We start from the raw sequence: 14,911 nt of genomic DNA on the forward strand, positions 1-14,911 counted from the left end.
CTCTGCCTGACTTATTTCGCTCAGCATAACACCCTCAGGTTCCATCCACGTTGCTACACATGGCCAGATTTCATTCTTTCTCATTGCCATGTAGTATTCCATCATATAGATAAACCACATCTTCTTGATCCATTCATCCGTTGATGGACACTTAGGCTCTTTCCATGTTTTAGCTATTGTTGAGAGTGCTGCTATGAACATTGGGGTACAAATGGCCCTATGCATCAGCACTCCTGTATCCCTTGGGTAAATTCCTAGAAGTGCTATTGTTGGAGTACATGAAATATTAAAGGGGACAGTGAGGAGAAAGGAGAGGAAAGACCAAAAGCAAAGTAAGCACAAAAACAGTAAAAATAAGAATATCCACAAAATCAGTCACAGGATTCACAAAATAAAAAGACATAAAGTATAACACCATATACCTAAAACGTGGATCACTTAAGTGACCAATAAGTTAATACTGGCTGCTATACACAGATGATGTTACATAGAAACCGAATGGAAACCACAAATCAAAAATTAGGAATAGATACTCAAAATATAAAGAGAAAACAATATGAGTATATCATTATAGATCCCAGCTGATCATGAAGAAAAGAACAAGAGGAGAAAGAAAGAGAGAATGCCAAAACAACAATAAAACAAGTAACAAAATGGCAATAAGTACATACCTATCAGTAAATATATTGCATGTAAGTGGATTAAACACCCTAGTCAAAAGACTTGGTGTGATGAGATAGATAAAAAAGCAAGTTCTGTCTCTATGCTGCCCACCAGAGACTCATTTCAGGCATAATGACACATGCAGATTCAAAGTGAAGGGATGGAGAAGAATTTATCAAGCAAAGAGATGTGAAATGGAAGCCAGGGTAGAAATACTTGTATTACACAGAATAGTTTTTAAAATAAAAACTGTACCAAAAAAAATAAAATAAAATAAATAAATAAAAATAAAAACTGTACCAAGAGACAAAGAGAGACACTATATACTAATAAAGGGAATAACCCAACAAGAAATATAACAATTGTAAATATTTCTTCACTCTACATGGGAGCACCCAAATACATAAAGCAGCTAACAAAAATAAAGGAAGTAATCCATAGTAATACAATATCAGTAGGGGACTTTAACACCCCACTGACATTGATGGACAGACAAGCAGAAAATCAGCAAAGAAACAATGGTTTTAAATGACACATTGGATCTGGTAGATCTAAATGATATAATCAGAACGTTCCATCCTAAAACAACAGAATACACACCTCAAGTGCACACGAAATTCTCCAGAATAGATCACATATTACACAACAAAAGCCTCAATAAATTAAAAAAGATCAAAGTCATACCAAGCATCTTTTACTGACAAAAACAAAAGGAAACTACACAGGAGACTCAAGAAAAAAATCTGGAAAGAGCATAAAATACATGGAGTTAAATAACATGCTACTAAATAATGAATGAGTCAAACAAGAAATCAAAGGGGAAATTAAAAAAAATACATGGAGACGAAGGAAAATGAAAACACAATGGCTTAAATTTTTGGAATACAGCAAAGGCAGTTTTAAGAGGGAAGTTCATAGCAATACAGCTCTCTCTAAAGAAACAAGATAGATCTCAAATAACCAAACTAACCATACCACTAAAGGAGCTAGAAGAAGAACAAATAAAACCAAAAAGCAGTAAGAGAAAGGAAAAGTAAAGATTATAACAGAAATAAATGATACAGAAAAAAAAACCAACAACACAGAAGAACAGAGCTATGAAACCAGGAGGTGATTCTTTAAAAGATCGAAAATTGAAAAACATTTAGCCAGATACATTTAAAAAAGAGAGAAAGCAATAGCAAACTGAAGTAAACAAAATAAGAAATGAAGATGAGAAACAATAATTGACACAACTGAAATACAAAGTATTTTAGGAGAATATTATGAAAAAATTATATGCCACCAAATTGGACAACCTATAAGAAATGGGCAGATTCCTAGAGACACATGACCTCCCAAAATGAGCGTGATGAAATCGAAACTTTGAGCAGACAAATTACCAGCAATGAAATTGAATCAGTAGTGAGAAAATTCTGAACAAACAGAAGTCCAGGACTAACAGCTTCACAGGAAAATTCTACCAAAAATTTAAAGAAGAAATAATATCTATTCTTCTCAACTGTCCCACAAAATAGGAGAGGAAGGAGAGCTTCCAAATTCATTCCATGAGGTCAGCATTACTCTGATACCAAAAGCAGACAGACACTACAGAAAGAAAGAAGGCCAATACTTCTGATGAACAAAGATCGAAAATCCATAACAAAATATTAGCAAACCAAATCCAACACTATATTAAAAATTCATTCCTCACCATCATGTCGAATTCATTCCTGCTGTACAAGTGTCATTCAGTATTCACTAAGGAATCAACATGATATATGACATCAACAAGAGAAAGGATAAAAGCTGTATGATCATTTCAATAGATGCAGAAGAAGCATCTGATACAGTACAACATCAGTTGATGATAAAATATCTCAACAAAAGAGATGTAGATGTAACAGAACTCAATATAATAATGATCGTATATAACAAACCCGCAGCTAACATCATACTTAAAGGTGAAAAGTTGACAGCATTTCCCCTAAAGTCAGGAAGAAGATAAGGATGTCCACTCTCCACTCTCACCACTTTTATTCAACATAGTAGTGGAAGTGTCAGCCATACTAATCATACAAAAGAAAGACTAAAAGGCATTCAAATTAGTCAGGAAGAAGAAAAACATTCACATTTGCAATGACACAACCCTATATATAGAAACCCTAAAGACTCCTCCCCCCAAACTACTAGAACCAATACATGAATTCAGTAAGGTCACAGGGTACAAAATCAACATAGGGAAATCCCTTGCATTTCTATACACAGATAATGAAGCAGCAGAAAGAGAAATTAAGAAAATCATCCCATTTATAGATGTACCAAAAAAATAACACATCTAGAAATACACTTAACCAAAGAGGTGAAAGACCTGTACTCTAAAAACTATAACACATTGATGAAAACAACTGAAGGTGACACAAAGAAATGGAAAGCTATTCCATGCTCATGGAATGGAAAAACAAATATTGGGAACATGGCTATATTACCCAAAGCAATCTACAGATTTAATGCAATGCCTTTCAAAATACCAATAGCATTTTTCACAAAACTAAAACAAGAAATCCTAAAATTTGTATGCAACCACCAAAGACTATGGCCAAAGCTATCATGAAAGAAAGAAGAAAAAGAAAAAAACAAAGCTAGAAGTATCACAATTCCAGATTTCAAATTATCCTACAAAACTGTAGTAATCAAAACAGTATGGTATTGGCACAAAAGTAGACATATAGATCAGTGGAAGAGAGTAGAGAGCCCAGAATAAACCAATGATCTTATGGCCAATTAATCTTTGACAAAGGAGGTGAGAATATGCAAAGAAAGTCTCTTCAAGAAATGGTGTTGGGAAAACTGGACAGCTACATGTAAAAGATAGAAACTAGACCACTTTCATACACCATACAGAAAAATGAACTCAATGTGAATTGTCCTTAAATGTAAGACCTGAAATCATATACATTCTAGGAAAGCCCAAGCAGTAATGTCTCTGACATAGGACACAGAAATTTATTTCTAGATATGTCTCTGAAAGCAAGGGAAGCAAAAGGAAAAATAAGCTATTGAGACTACATCATGATAAAAAGTTTCTGCACAGTAAAGGAAACAACCAACAAAACTAAAAGGAAGCCTATGGAATGGGAGTAGATATTAACAAATAACATATCTGATAAAGTATTAGTATCCAAATTACATAAAGAACTTGTACAACTCAAACAGCAAAAGGACAAATAATTAGAAGACATGAATAGAAATTTCTCTGAAGAAGGCATCCAGATGGCCAACAGATATCCGAAAAGATGCTCAATATCACTCACCATTAGGGAAATGTAAATCAAAACCACAATGATATGTTACCTCACACCAGTCAGAGTGGTTAATTCAAACACACAAGAAACAAGTGTTGGGGAAGATGTGGCGAAAAAGGAGCTCCTGAACACTGTTGGTGGGAATGCCAATGGTGCAGCCACTGTGGAAAATAGTATCTGAAAAAATTAAAAACAGAATTACCATATGACCTATTAATTCTACTGTTGGATATTTACCCAAGTAGTATGAAAATAGCAATTTGAAAAGATACATGCAGCCGCATGATTATTGCAGCATTATTTACATCAGCCAAGACATGGAAGCAGCCCAAGTGTCCATGGATAGACGAATGGACAAAGAAGATGTGGTATGTACATACAATGGGATGTCACTAGACATAAAAAGGACTGAAATCTTGCCATGCAACCACATGGATGGAATGAGAGAATACGATGGTAACTGAAATAAGTCAGTGAGAGAAAGACAAATACCATTTGATTTCACTCATAGGTGGAAATTAGGAAACAATGCAAATGAACAAACAAATAAGAGACACAATCAAAACCCCCAGACTGTTAGCTGTAGAGGACACACTGCTGGTTACCAGACTGGAGGTGGGAAGGGGATGGGTGGAGTAGGTGGAGGGGATTAGGATTATCCATATATTGATGACACTGGATAATACATACTTGAAATTAATATAACACTGCATGCTAACTATAGTGGAAATTTTTAAAAAATCGAACAAAGGAACACTAACTCAGGACACCAAAATGAATAGTTCGTTGTTTATGTGTTTCTCTTCCCAAAGAGACTAAAAGATCCTTGAATAAAGTGATTGCATGGTGAACACTGTATTTTCTTTTCTAATTTTAAAAAAATTTATTGCCTATTTATTTTTGAGAAAGAGAAAGAGATCTCTGAGAGAGAGAGAGAGAGCATGAGCAGGGGAGGGGCAGAGAGAGAGGGAGACTCAGAATCTGAAGCAGGCTCCAAGCTCTGAGCTCTCAGCACAGAGCCTGACATCAGGCTTGAGCCCACGACTATGAGATCATGTCCTGAGACAAACTCAGATGCTCAACTGATGGAGCCACCCAGGCGCCCCATGAACACTGTAGTTTCATGAGTGCAGCATGGTGTTTGGATCCAGATAGGTGTTAAGTGACTGTTTGGTGAGTGAATGTGCATTAATGCAAGTCGGAATGAGGGGGGATTCTTCAGATGTTTCAGTGTCCTGTGATGGCAACTGATTCTCCCCTAAAAGTGATGGTGATCTGGTGGTGGTTGATGCTGTTACACAGGCAATCATGGGGAAATCTGGAAAAGCAAATAGAACAAGTGTTAAAAGAAACCCATGGGCTCAAAATGGTGCCTTGGGCCAGACCAGTTTCCCAAACCTTGTTTAACCTAATGCAAGTGCTGTTCCAACCTCCACCAGAAATGTAAGTCTTCCCCCATAAGTGAGAAATTCTCTGTTCATCACAAGTGAGGTCCTCTCTCACATGGACCCTCTCCATCCCCCAAGGAGATGAGGTCATTTTCATGATTAGACCAGTACCCTCCCATTTAGGGGAAGGTGACCTTCAACTGTATCTGGTTGATTTTGTTTTTTAGCACAAGCAGTGATAGGTAGAGATGTGAATGGGTTGGGTGGGGGTGAGATAGTCCATGGGAGGTGTCCCAAGGGCAAGAGGGACAGAGTGACAGCAGAGCCCAGGGCTGGGGGCTGGGGATTCATGTGTTTTCATGGGTTACTGTCTGGATGAGAAGAAAAGGCACGGGAGGTAGGGTCACTTTTCCATGCCACACAAGCCCTGTTCCCCAGCACCTGAGTTAGGGCCTCGGGGAGCAGGATGGAGGCAGGTGACAGGGAGAAGCCGGGAGCCGGAGAGGAGAGTCAGACCCAGAGGGGAAGTGAGAGTCTGAGTTGGTGTCCAAGGTTGAGGGCGGAGCCCATTTGCATTGCTGCAGAGACTCAGGGAAGCTTGTGCGCTGAGAAGGAAGTCAGAAGAGAAGAACCGTGTGTGGGGAGGTTTGTTAGAACAGACGCCAAAGACCCACTTTCTAAAAGAAAGAAAGAACATCTGCAAATAAGATGCTGTTATTGCAACTGGTGTTGCTCACGGTTCTTGTCCCAGGTGGTGTCAGTGACGATGGTGAGGACTGTGGCCCTGCCCATTGGGTGCACAAGTGTGAATGCTTACATATGTATACCTGTGTGCGCTTGTTTGTGTGCACGTGTCTGTATGTGTATATGTGTTTCTGGTATTGTACATGTGCTTGTGTACGTGGGTGTGTAAATATATATGAGCATGTGCGAATAGGTGCCTGTTTGCATGTCTCTGTGTGTGTCTATGTGTGTCTGTACATCTCTTTATATACATGCCTATGTTTGCGCATTCATATGCAGCTCTGAGTGTTTGTGTTTGTACATATATGCATTTGTCTCTCTGTGTGTCTGCCCTTGTGGTGTGAATTCCCAAGCACATACCTGGGGAGGGAGGGATGTCAGCCTGGTTTGTTCCTGAGCATCCCTGCCCCAGGGACTGTGTTCTTCTGAACAATGGGTAGGAAGCTCAGGGCTCCGGCGCAGCACGTGCCTCCTGAGAGAACTATGGCTCCCTGCCCTCCAGACTTCTGTGCCCCTCCCTGGCACCTTTCTTCTGCTTTCTCTCTCCTTCCAATACCCTCCTCTTCAGTCTATCTGTTCTTTTGGCACAGACTTCCAAGAGCCGATCTCATTTCGAGTTGTCCTGACAACATCCTTTTACAACCGTTCCTGGACACAGAATCAGGGCTCAGCTTGGCTGGACGAGCTGCAGACTCATGGCTGGAACAGCAAGACTGGAGCTTTCATTTATCTGCGGCCTTGGTCCAGGGGCAGCTTCAGCAATGAGGAGCTGGTGGAACAAGAAAAGTCATTTCATACATTCTCCACTAGATTTCCCTTGATATTTCAGGACCGTGTCAGTCAATGGCAGCTTGAATGTGAGTTCAGGTCCCTCACAGCAGGTGGGATGGAGGTGGCAGGTGTGTGTGTGTGTGTGTCTCCTCCAGGAAAGAGCCTCCACTGGTTTCTGAACCTCATACCTTCCCATCATGAACTGAATCACACCCTTCTGTTCAGAGGGTAGAAGCCAGACTCCAATCTTGCAAAGCTTCCCATCTTCTGCTATTTCCCCCTCCTCTAATTGACCTCTGGCTGTGTTCTCCTATCTCCCACAAGAGTCTTCCAACCACCCCATTCCCTGGCCTCCAGCCAGAGTCTTTCTTCTCCCTCACTCTGTGGCTGATCCTTGAAATGTGTTTTTCTTTCCATTCAGTCCTATCAGCGACATTTGTCTATGTGTTCCCTCTACCCACTGCTCTCCCCTCACCCTTGATGGTTTTATCACAGCTCTCCTGCCGAGCCCTTCCTTGTTCTCTGCCGATATCCTTCCTGTTTCTCTTCCAACATGTGTTGCTTTCTCAGTCATTCACCTTTCTTCTGCCTCCAGCGACCACGACTTCCCCTCGGTCTGAGCTTCCACTGAAACCAAACGTTGCTCCATTCCTTCCAATACCCTCAACTTCTCCCTTTGCTTCCTCTCTCTTGGCTTCCACTCATCCCGTTTCATCTCTTTCCCTTTCCATTTCCTGTAACTCAGAGTCTTTCTTCCCAGATCCTTTTCAGATACAACTGGTAGGAGGCTGTGATTCCCATTTTGGAGAATCATCAGTAGGCTTCATGAAGATTGCATATCAAGGATCAGATCTCATGAGCTTCCAGAACACATCATGGTGGCCATCTCCAAAGGGAGGAAGGAGGGCTCAGCAGGTCTGCAAACTGTTCAATCAGTACCATGTGGTCAACTTAAGGATACAAACAAATATTAATGACATCTGCCCCCGTTTCCTCTTGGGTCTTCTTGATGCAGGGAAGGCAGACCTGCAGCGACAAGGTCAGTCCTGCTCATCCCTGCAAGCATTCTCTCTCTTTGCCTTCATAAATCTGCACCATATTGTCAAGTTCAGTGGAGTAGGGGCCAAGAGGGAGAGGGGATGATGGTGACAGGTTTTTAGAGGTGGGAAGATGTATGTTTCTAACGTGATGTGAAGTCCTGCTGCAGTCTGAGTGCTCAGTCTGAGAATACCTGTCCTGTCTCTGCAGTGAGGCCCGAGGCCTGGCTGTCCAGCGGCCCCAGTCCCAGCCCTGGCCGTCTGCTGCTGGTGTGCCACGTCTCCGGCTTCCACCCAAAGCCAGTGTGGGTGATGTGGATGCGGGGTGAGCAGGAGCAGCAGCGCACCCAGCAAGATGACATCCTGCCCCAGGCCGACGGGACCTGGTATCTTCAGATCTCCTTGGAAGTGGCAACCAGGGAGGCGGCCGGCCTGTCTTGCCGAGTGAGACACAGCAGTCTAGGAGGCCAGGACTTGGTCCTGTACTGGGGTGAGAAAGGGGTGGTGCCCGGCTGGGAAAGCAGGCGGGTGATCCTGCAGCAGAGCAGAGTGAGATGAAAATTTTTGGATTTTAGGGACTCCAGATCATAAAGCACATCAAATTAATAACCCAAGACATGGAGAGCTTAGAGTGAGGGTCCAGCAGATGTGGGAAGAAGCAGGGATAGGAGAGGAGAAAGAGGAAGGGTGGCTGGTGAGGGAGAGGGCGACAGGAACAAAGAGGACCAGGAAGGTGCAGGCCAACCNAGCCAGACTCCAATCTTGCAAAGCTTCCCATCTTCTGCTATTTCCCCCTCCTCTAATTGACCTCTGGCTGTGTTCTCCTATCTCCCACAAGAGTCTTCCAACCACCCCATTCCCTGGCCTCCAGCCAGAGTCTTTCTTCTCCCTCACTCTGTGGCTGATCCTTGAAATGTGTTTTTCTTTCCATTCAGTCCTATCAGCGACATTTGTCTATGTGTTCCCTCTACCCACTGCTCTCCCCTCACCCTTGATGGTTTTATCACAGCTCTCCTGCCGAGCCCTTCCTTGTTCTCTGCCGATATCCTTCCTGTTTCTCTTCCAACATGTGTTGCTTTCTCAGTCATTCACCTTTCTTCTGCCTCCAGCGACCACGACTTCCCCTCGGTCTGAGCTTCCACTGAAACCAAACGTTGCTCCATTCCTTCCAATACCCTCAACTTCTCCCTTTGCTTCCTCTCTCTTGGCTTCCACTCATCCCGTTTCATCTCTTTCCCTTTCCATTTCCTGTAACTCAGAGTCTTTCTTCCCAGATCCTTTTCAGATACAACTGGTAGGAGGCTGTGATTCCCATTTTGGAGAATCATCAGTAGGCTTCATGAAGATTGCATATCAAGGATCAGATCTCATGAGCTTCCAGAACACATCATGGTGGCCATCTCCAAAGGGAGGAAGGAGGGCTCAGCAGGTCTGCAAACTGTTCAATCAGTACCATGTGGTCAACTTAAGGATACAAACAAATATTAATGACATCTGCCCCCATTTCCTCTTTGTTCTTCNGGTCAGTCCTGCTCATCCCTGCAAGCATTCTCTCTCTTTGCCTTCATAAATCTGCACCATATTGTCAAGTTCAGTGGAGTAGGGGCCAAGAGGGAGAGGGGATGATGGTGACAGGTTTTTAGAGGTGGGAAGATGTATGTTTCTAACGTGATGTGAAGTCCTGCTGCAGTCTGAGTGCTCAGTCTGAGAATACCTGTCCTGTCTCTGCAGTGAGGCCCGAGGCCTGGCTGTCCAGCGGCCCCAGTCCCAGCCCTGGCCGTCTGCTGCTGGTGTGCCACGTCTCCGGCTTCCACCCAAAGCCAGTGTGGGTGATGTGGATGCGGGGTGAGCAGGAGCAGCAGCGCACCCAGCAAGATGACATCCTGCCCCAGGCCGACGGGACCTGGTATCTTCAGATCTCCTTGGAAGTGGCAACCAGGGAGGCGGCCGGCCTGTCTTGCCGAGTGAGACACAGCAGTCTAGGAGGCCAGGACTTGGTCCTGTACTGGGGTGAGAAAGGGGTGGTGCCCGGCTGGGAAAGCAGGCGGGTGATCCTGCAGCAGAGCAGAGTGAGATGAAAATTTTTGGATTTTAGGGACTCCAGATCATAAAGCACATCAAATTAATAACCCAAGACATGGAGAGCTTAGAGTGAGGGTCCAGCAGATGTGGGAAGAAGCAGGGATAGGAGAGGAGAAAGAGGAAGGGTGGCTGGTGAGGGAGAGGGCGACAGGAACAAAGAGGACCAGGAAGGTGCAGGCCAACCCGGGGTGGATGAGAAGTGACACCCTCTGTGCACCAAACCCACAGAGCAGCACCGCCCCGTGGGCTGGGTTTTCATGGAGATAATGGTGCCCCTCGCGCTTCTGGCCGGTCTTGCGTTCTGGTTCTGGAAGCGCTGGTAAGTCTGGAGCCACCCTCCCTGCTCCTTCCCAAGTGTCTCCCCACCTTCCTGCCTGTTCTCAGCCCTCCTGTCCCAGTGTCCCCCTCCCCATCCCCACAGTCCTCACCTCCACCTGCTGCAGAGCACATTCCAACTTGATCTTCCCAGGAAAACACACTGGAGACATCAGTTCACTGGCCTCCCTTTGGAGCAAATTCTCAGCAGCCCAGGCACCAGGACATACCTAATCTCAGCTCAACGGTGATGGATTTTCAAGTCTCTGTGTGCAACTTTTGTCTTTTCTTTCTACTCAATAATCAGTTGTCAATATGGGTTACAGTGTAATTTAGCAGGATTTGTTGTTCTGACCTGATTCTGGGACTTAAATCTCTAATTTATCTTATAGAAAAATGATGTCTGAGCACCTCCATGGGTCATATGCATCTTGTGTCACTTCCTCCAGTAAGCCCTCTCTGATCTATAAGAGGAGGGAATCTCTGCCTGGTGTGAATTTCCACCACTGTAATCTGCACCATGGATAATCTACACCTCACTTCCATTCTTTTTTTGCCCCACATTTATGTCCCCTTTCCCTTCTAATTCCTAGGTCTCGAGTGCAAAGTCCATATTTTTAAATATTTGTATCCTTGGCAAGGAGTCTCACCTGCATGGAATATGTCCTCCATAAAAATCTATGTTGAATTTATCCCAATTTTATAGTTATTTTCTTTTTCTCTTGATTCCTGTCATGTTTGTGGTAGTTGAAATGTTTGATGCTCTTCTCATTACAAGTCTTCTCTCACTTTGCCTGGAGACTGGACCCTGGCATGGTCACTTGGTAACATCTCTGAACCCTTGGGGAGAACATAGTTTTGCCTGTGAACAGTCCTATTATTTAAATACAGACCCTACGGGAGCGGACCTGTGGTTCCATGTACTGTGAGCACAAGGAGGAAGTCAGGACGCAGGCCCTGGCTGTTTGGGGCTCTCAGGACAGCAGCAGACATGTCACCCTGGGGCTTGTTGCAAATATAGGGTCTTGGCCTCAACTGAGGTTCACGGAATCACAATTTGCATTTTAGCAAAAGCAGCAGGGGGTTCACAGGTGCATAAAATTTGGTGCCTGAGAGGTAGCAGCACAAGTGTGTCCCTGGAGGGAAACGAGTGGGTCCCGAAAAGAGAAGGAGAGTGTTGTGCTCAGGACTGAAAGGGGGCCCAGCAAGGAGAGGGCCTACAGGGCATCCTCACTTTCGTGGCTGCTGTGTTTCAGTCACTGAGGACACAGTTCAGCAATAGTGAGCTGTTGCTCCTGGGGGGAAATACGGGGTTCAGATCTTTGGAGCTTCTGCTCAAAACACTTGTCCACTGATGGGTATAAGTCTTGTCTCATGTGTGTTTGTATTTAAAGACAGCTTATTAAATATATCTATATCTATCTATCTATACATATTTAAACCAATATATATACATACAATATATATTTAATTAAATATATATATTGAATCCAAAAAACTTATTGTATGCTTTATTTCCCTATACTGAAATATAAGCTCAGAAGTATGTGACATTTCCAGGCTGGTTACTGTGATCACCAGCGTCTTTGGTTTTCAACCTCACAACTGTGCTGCCCACGATGCTTTTAGAGACAAACTAGAAATCATCATCATCTCATGAATCCTCATATTTAACTCCCCTCCCCCTTTTCCATGGCATCATCATAGCATCCCAGATGTTACTCTAGCACTTTCTGAGGTGACTCCATATAGAAATTAAGAACTTATTTTTTACTTTTCCTGGATTTACTGCATTGTTGATTCATGAGCACTGAACTCAGAGGCCCACAACTCTGCATCTTGAGCTTGAGCAAGACTTAACTGCACAGGAGGTTTGTCAGTGAGGCACATCACTTCTTTTTTTTTTTTTCTTCCCTCAATTCCAAATGTGCATTTTATTTTTTTTATTTTTTTTATTTACAAATAGTTTATTGTCAAATTAGTTTCCACATAACACCCAGTGCTGATCCCCACAAGTGTCCTCCTCCATGCCCATCCCTCCTCCCCCCCCCCATCCATCAGTCCTCAGTTTTTGTCAGCATTCAAGAGTCTCTCATGGTTTGCCTCTCTCCGTTTCCCCCACCATTTCCGCCCTTCTTCTCCCCCTTGTTCCTCCGTCAAGTTCCTCCTAATCCTCGTATACGGAGGCACATCACTTCTTGAACATCAGTCAGCCCTGCAGCTCTGGGCTTCAGGGCCTTTTTAAACACTGAAATCACCAAGAAAGTGCATGGAAATGCAGAAAATGTGGCATCCAATTGACTATGAAAAGGATACATACTTATAGTTTGGGAATTAACCCAGAAAGATAGAGCAGAAACTGGGTACGCCTCACCAGGACACATGCAATGGGTGACACATCTCAGGTTACTCTCCCTGCCTCTATGAATAGCAATGAGCCTATATTCTTGGGGGTTTCAAATCGATGTCACTAGGTAGATCCTTTAGCACAGACAGCCTCCCTGAATAAAGAGGTGGAACCTTTGTGACCGATTATTTCAATGACAGTGCTAGTGGAGATAGCCATGGGTAGACTTCCGTTACTCTGGTTTTTAAACTACCTCAACAAATCATTCTCAAGCCCTGACCATGCAGAAGGGAAACTTTGCGTGTAAACTAGTGAGGGAAGAAAAGACCATCGATATCTTTAGAGCTGGAAAATTTTGCTTTCCTATTTGATTATGGTTTTCATTGTTGTGTCTATCTAGTTTCTTAGCATAGCAACTTATTTCGATTCAACTTGGGAAAAGGTCCAGTTTTAATTTATTTGGGGGCTTAAAGAAAGGGCTCTAAGCAGGAGAATATACAGAGGGACCACGTGCAGGCTCTCACTGATGCTCATGTGGACTTTCTGGAAAATAAAGTTGAGATGGAAGAGGTGGCAAAGGTGAAGAAAGTAGGATGGGGGAGAGCAAATCACAGGACTTCTGTCTTCTCACTTGAATTAGACTAGTTGCTTCTTCCTTTTGTTCTTGTCCACATTGTTACCCTTGAATGACCACCATGTAGTTTTTTTGTTGGTTGACTCTACTCTCATGCATAGCCCTGGAGTCTGATCTGCTTGAGTCAATCAGAAGAAAGCACCCATTGCCAACGTGACAGGCCGAAAGATGGACAGGTGAGATTGAGTTCAGATCAATCATCAGGTGCCACTTGTCCTCATTCAGAGTGGTGGCTCAGAGCCAGGCACTGGCTCTAGGTGACCAGGTCACTAGAAGCCTGATTCTTTCAGTTGACGGCAGGGGAAAGAGATCCTCTTTCTTGTCCCAGACAATACCATCTGGGTATAAAGCTTGAAACCATTAAAATCCATTTTCAACAGCAGAGAAGCAAAGCTGAGGATGAAACCTGTATGCAAAAGACAGAGAAATTTTATACATAAAATTTGCCTAGAGAGTACATTAAAAGTGTTCTCACTATGGAAGATAAAGAAAAGAAAAGAAAAAGAAAGATGATGGTTAGAGCAGAGGAGCTAAGATGGCAGGATAGTAAGAGGACCCCAGGCGTGCCTCATCCCTTGAACACAACTAGATAAATATCAAATTATTCTCAATACTCAAGCAATGAATCTGAGGACTGAGGGAACAAGCTGCACAACTAGAGGGAGAGAAGAGGCTATATCTTGGAAGGTAGGAAGTGTGGAGTCGTGTTTGGGGGAGATATAGATCACAGGTGCAATGGAGGGGAGGGAGCCCTGGGCTCAGACAGAAAAGAGAATTAGTGTGTGTGTGTGTGTGTGTGTGTGTGTGTGTGTGTGTGAGAGAGAGAGAGAGAGAGAGAGAGAGAAAGAGAAAGAGAGAGAGAGAGAGAGATGCAGGGGGTCACAGAAGGAAAACATTTCCCAAAGCCATTGACTGGGAAAAGGAAAGGGGCTGATTTTCATAATTTTTAAAAATGTCTACTTATTTTTGAGAGGGAGGGAGAGAGGGAGAGAGAGAGATAGAGAGAGAGAGAGAGAGAGAGAGAAGAGAGAGAAAGATACAGAGAGATACAGAGGGACAGAGACAGAGTGTGAACAGAAGAGGGGCAGATATAGAATCTGAAGTAGAATCCAGGCTCTGAGCTGTCAGTACAGAGTCCAACGCAGGGCTCAAACTCCCAGACCGTGAGATTATGACCTGAGCCGAAGTTGCCTGCTTAACTGATTGAGCCACCCAGGCGCCCCTGATTTTCATGAGCTCAAAGACTGGAGTGTTAGAAGTACATGTTGTGGCCAGTGTGAAACACAGAGGGTTGGCAGCACTCCTGTGGAGGACAGAAAACCCGCGGTAGACGGCCAGAACTGAGGAGTCCCTGGGATGCACTGGGAGAGACTGTCTCCCCTTCTTGGAGCGCACCTGGGAGNGAGAAGGACAGAAAACCCGCGGCAGACGGCCAGAACTGAGGAGTCCCTGGGATGCACTGGGAGAGACTGTCTCCCCTTCTTGGAGCGCACCTGGGAGAGGTGGAATTGTCTCTGTGGGGACAGTAGTGCTGGGAGGCACCATTGCCCTTCCCCACCTCTTAGCACGTGCACAGAGACTCTCGCAAAGGGCGGCTAACCTAGATGCTCTTTGCTGCACTTTAGTCCAAATACACACCCCTGTGC

At 43.9% G+C, this 14,911-nt stretch overlaps 2 protein-coding genes across 2 annotated transcripts; both read left to right on the forward strand.

Moving 5' to 3' along the window:
• The first annotated feature begins 6,043 nt into the window (after positions 1–6,043).
• On the forward strand, positions 6,044–8,445 carry LOC144221117 (T-cell surface glycoprotein CD1a-like). Its single transcript, XM_077751500.1, has 4 exons — positions 6,044–6,104; positions 6,670–6,936; positions 7,611–7,889; positions 8,099–8,445. Exons 1-4 carry the CDS (start codon positions 6,044–6,046, stop codon positions 8,443–8,445), a joined length of 954 nt encoding a protein of 317 aa, XP_077607626.1.
• A 509-nt stretch (positions 8,446–8,954) lies between these two features.
• LOC144221123 (T-cell surface glycoprotein CD1a-like) lies at positions 8,955–10,535 on the forward strand. The gene is made up of 5 exons (XM_077751512.1): positions 8,955–9,015; positions 9,147–9,409; positions 9,567–9,897; positions 10,198–10,288; positions 10,439–10,535. The coding sequence occupies exons 1-5, from the start codon at positions 8,955–8,957 to the stop codon at positions 10,533–10,535; spliced, it is 843 nt and encodes a 280-aa protein (XP_077607638.1).
• Positions 10,536–14,911: the final 4,376 nt, after the last annotated feature.

The sequence above is a fragment of the Crocuta crocuta genome, unplaced genomic scaffold (genome assembly GCF_008692635.1).
Source record: "Crocuta crocuta isolate KB4526 unplaced genomic scaffold, BGI_CrCroc_1.0 scaffold494, whole genome shotgun sequence".
Classification (NCBI taxonomy): Eukaryota; Metazoa; Chordata; class Mammalia; order Carnivora; family Hyaenidae; genus Crocuta; species Crocuta crocuta.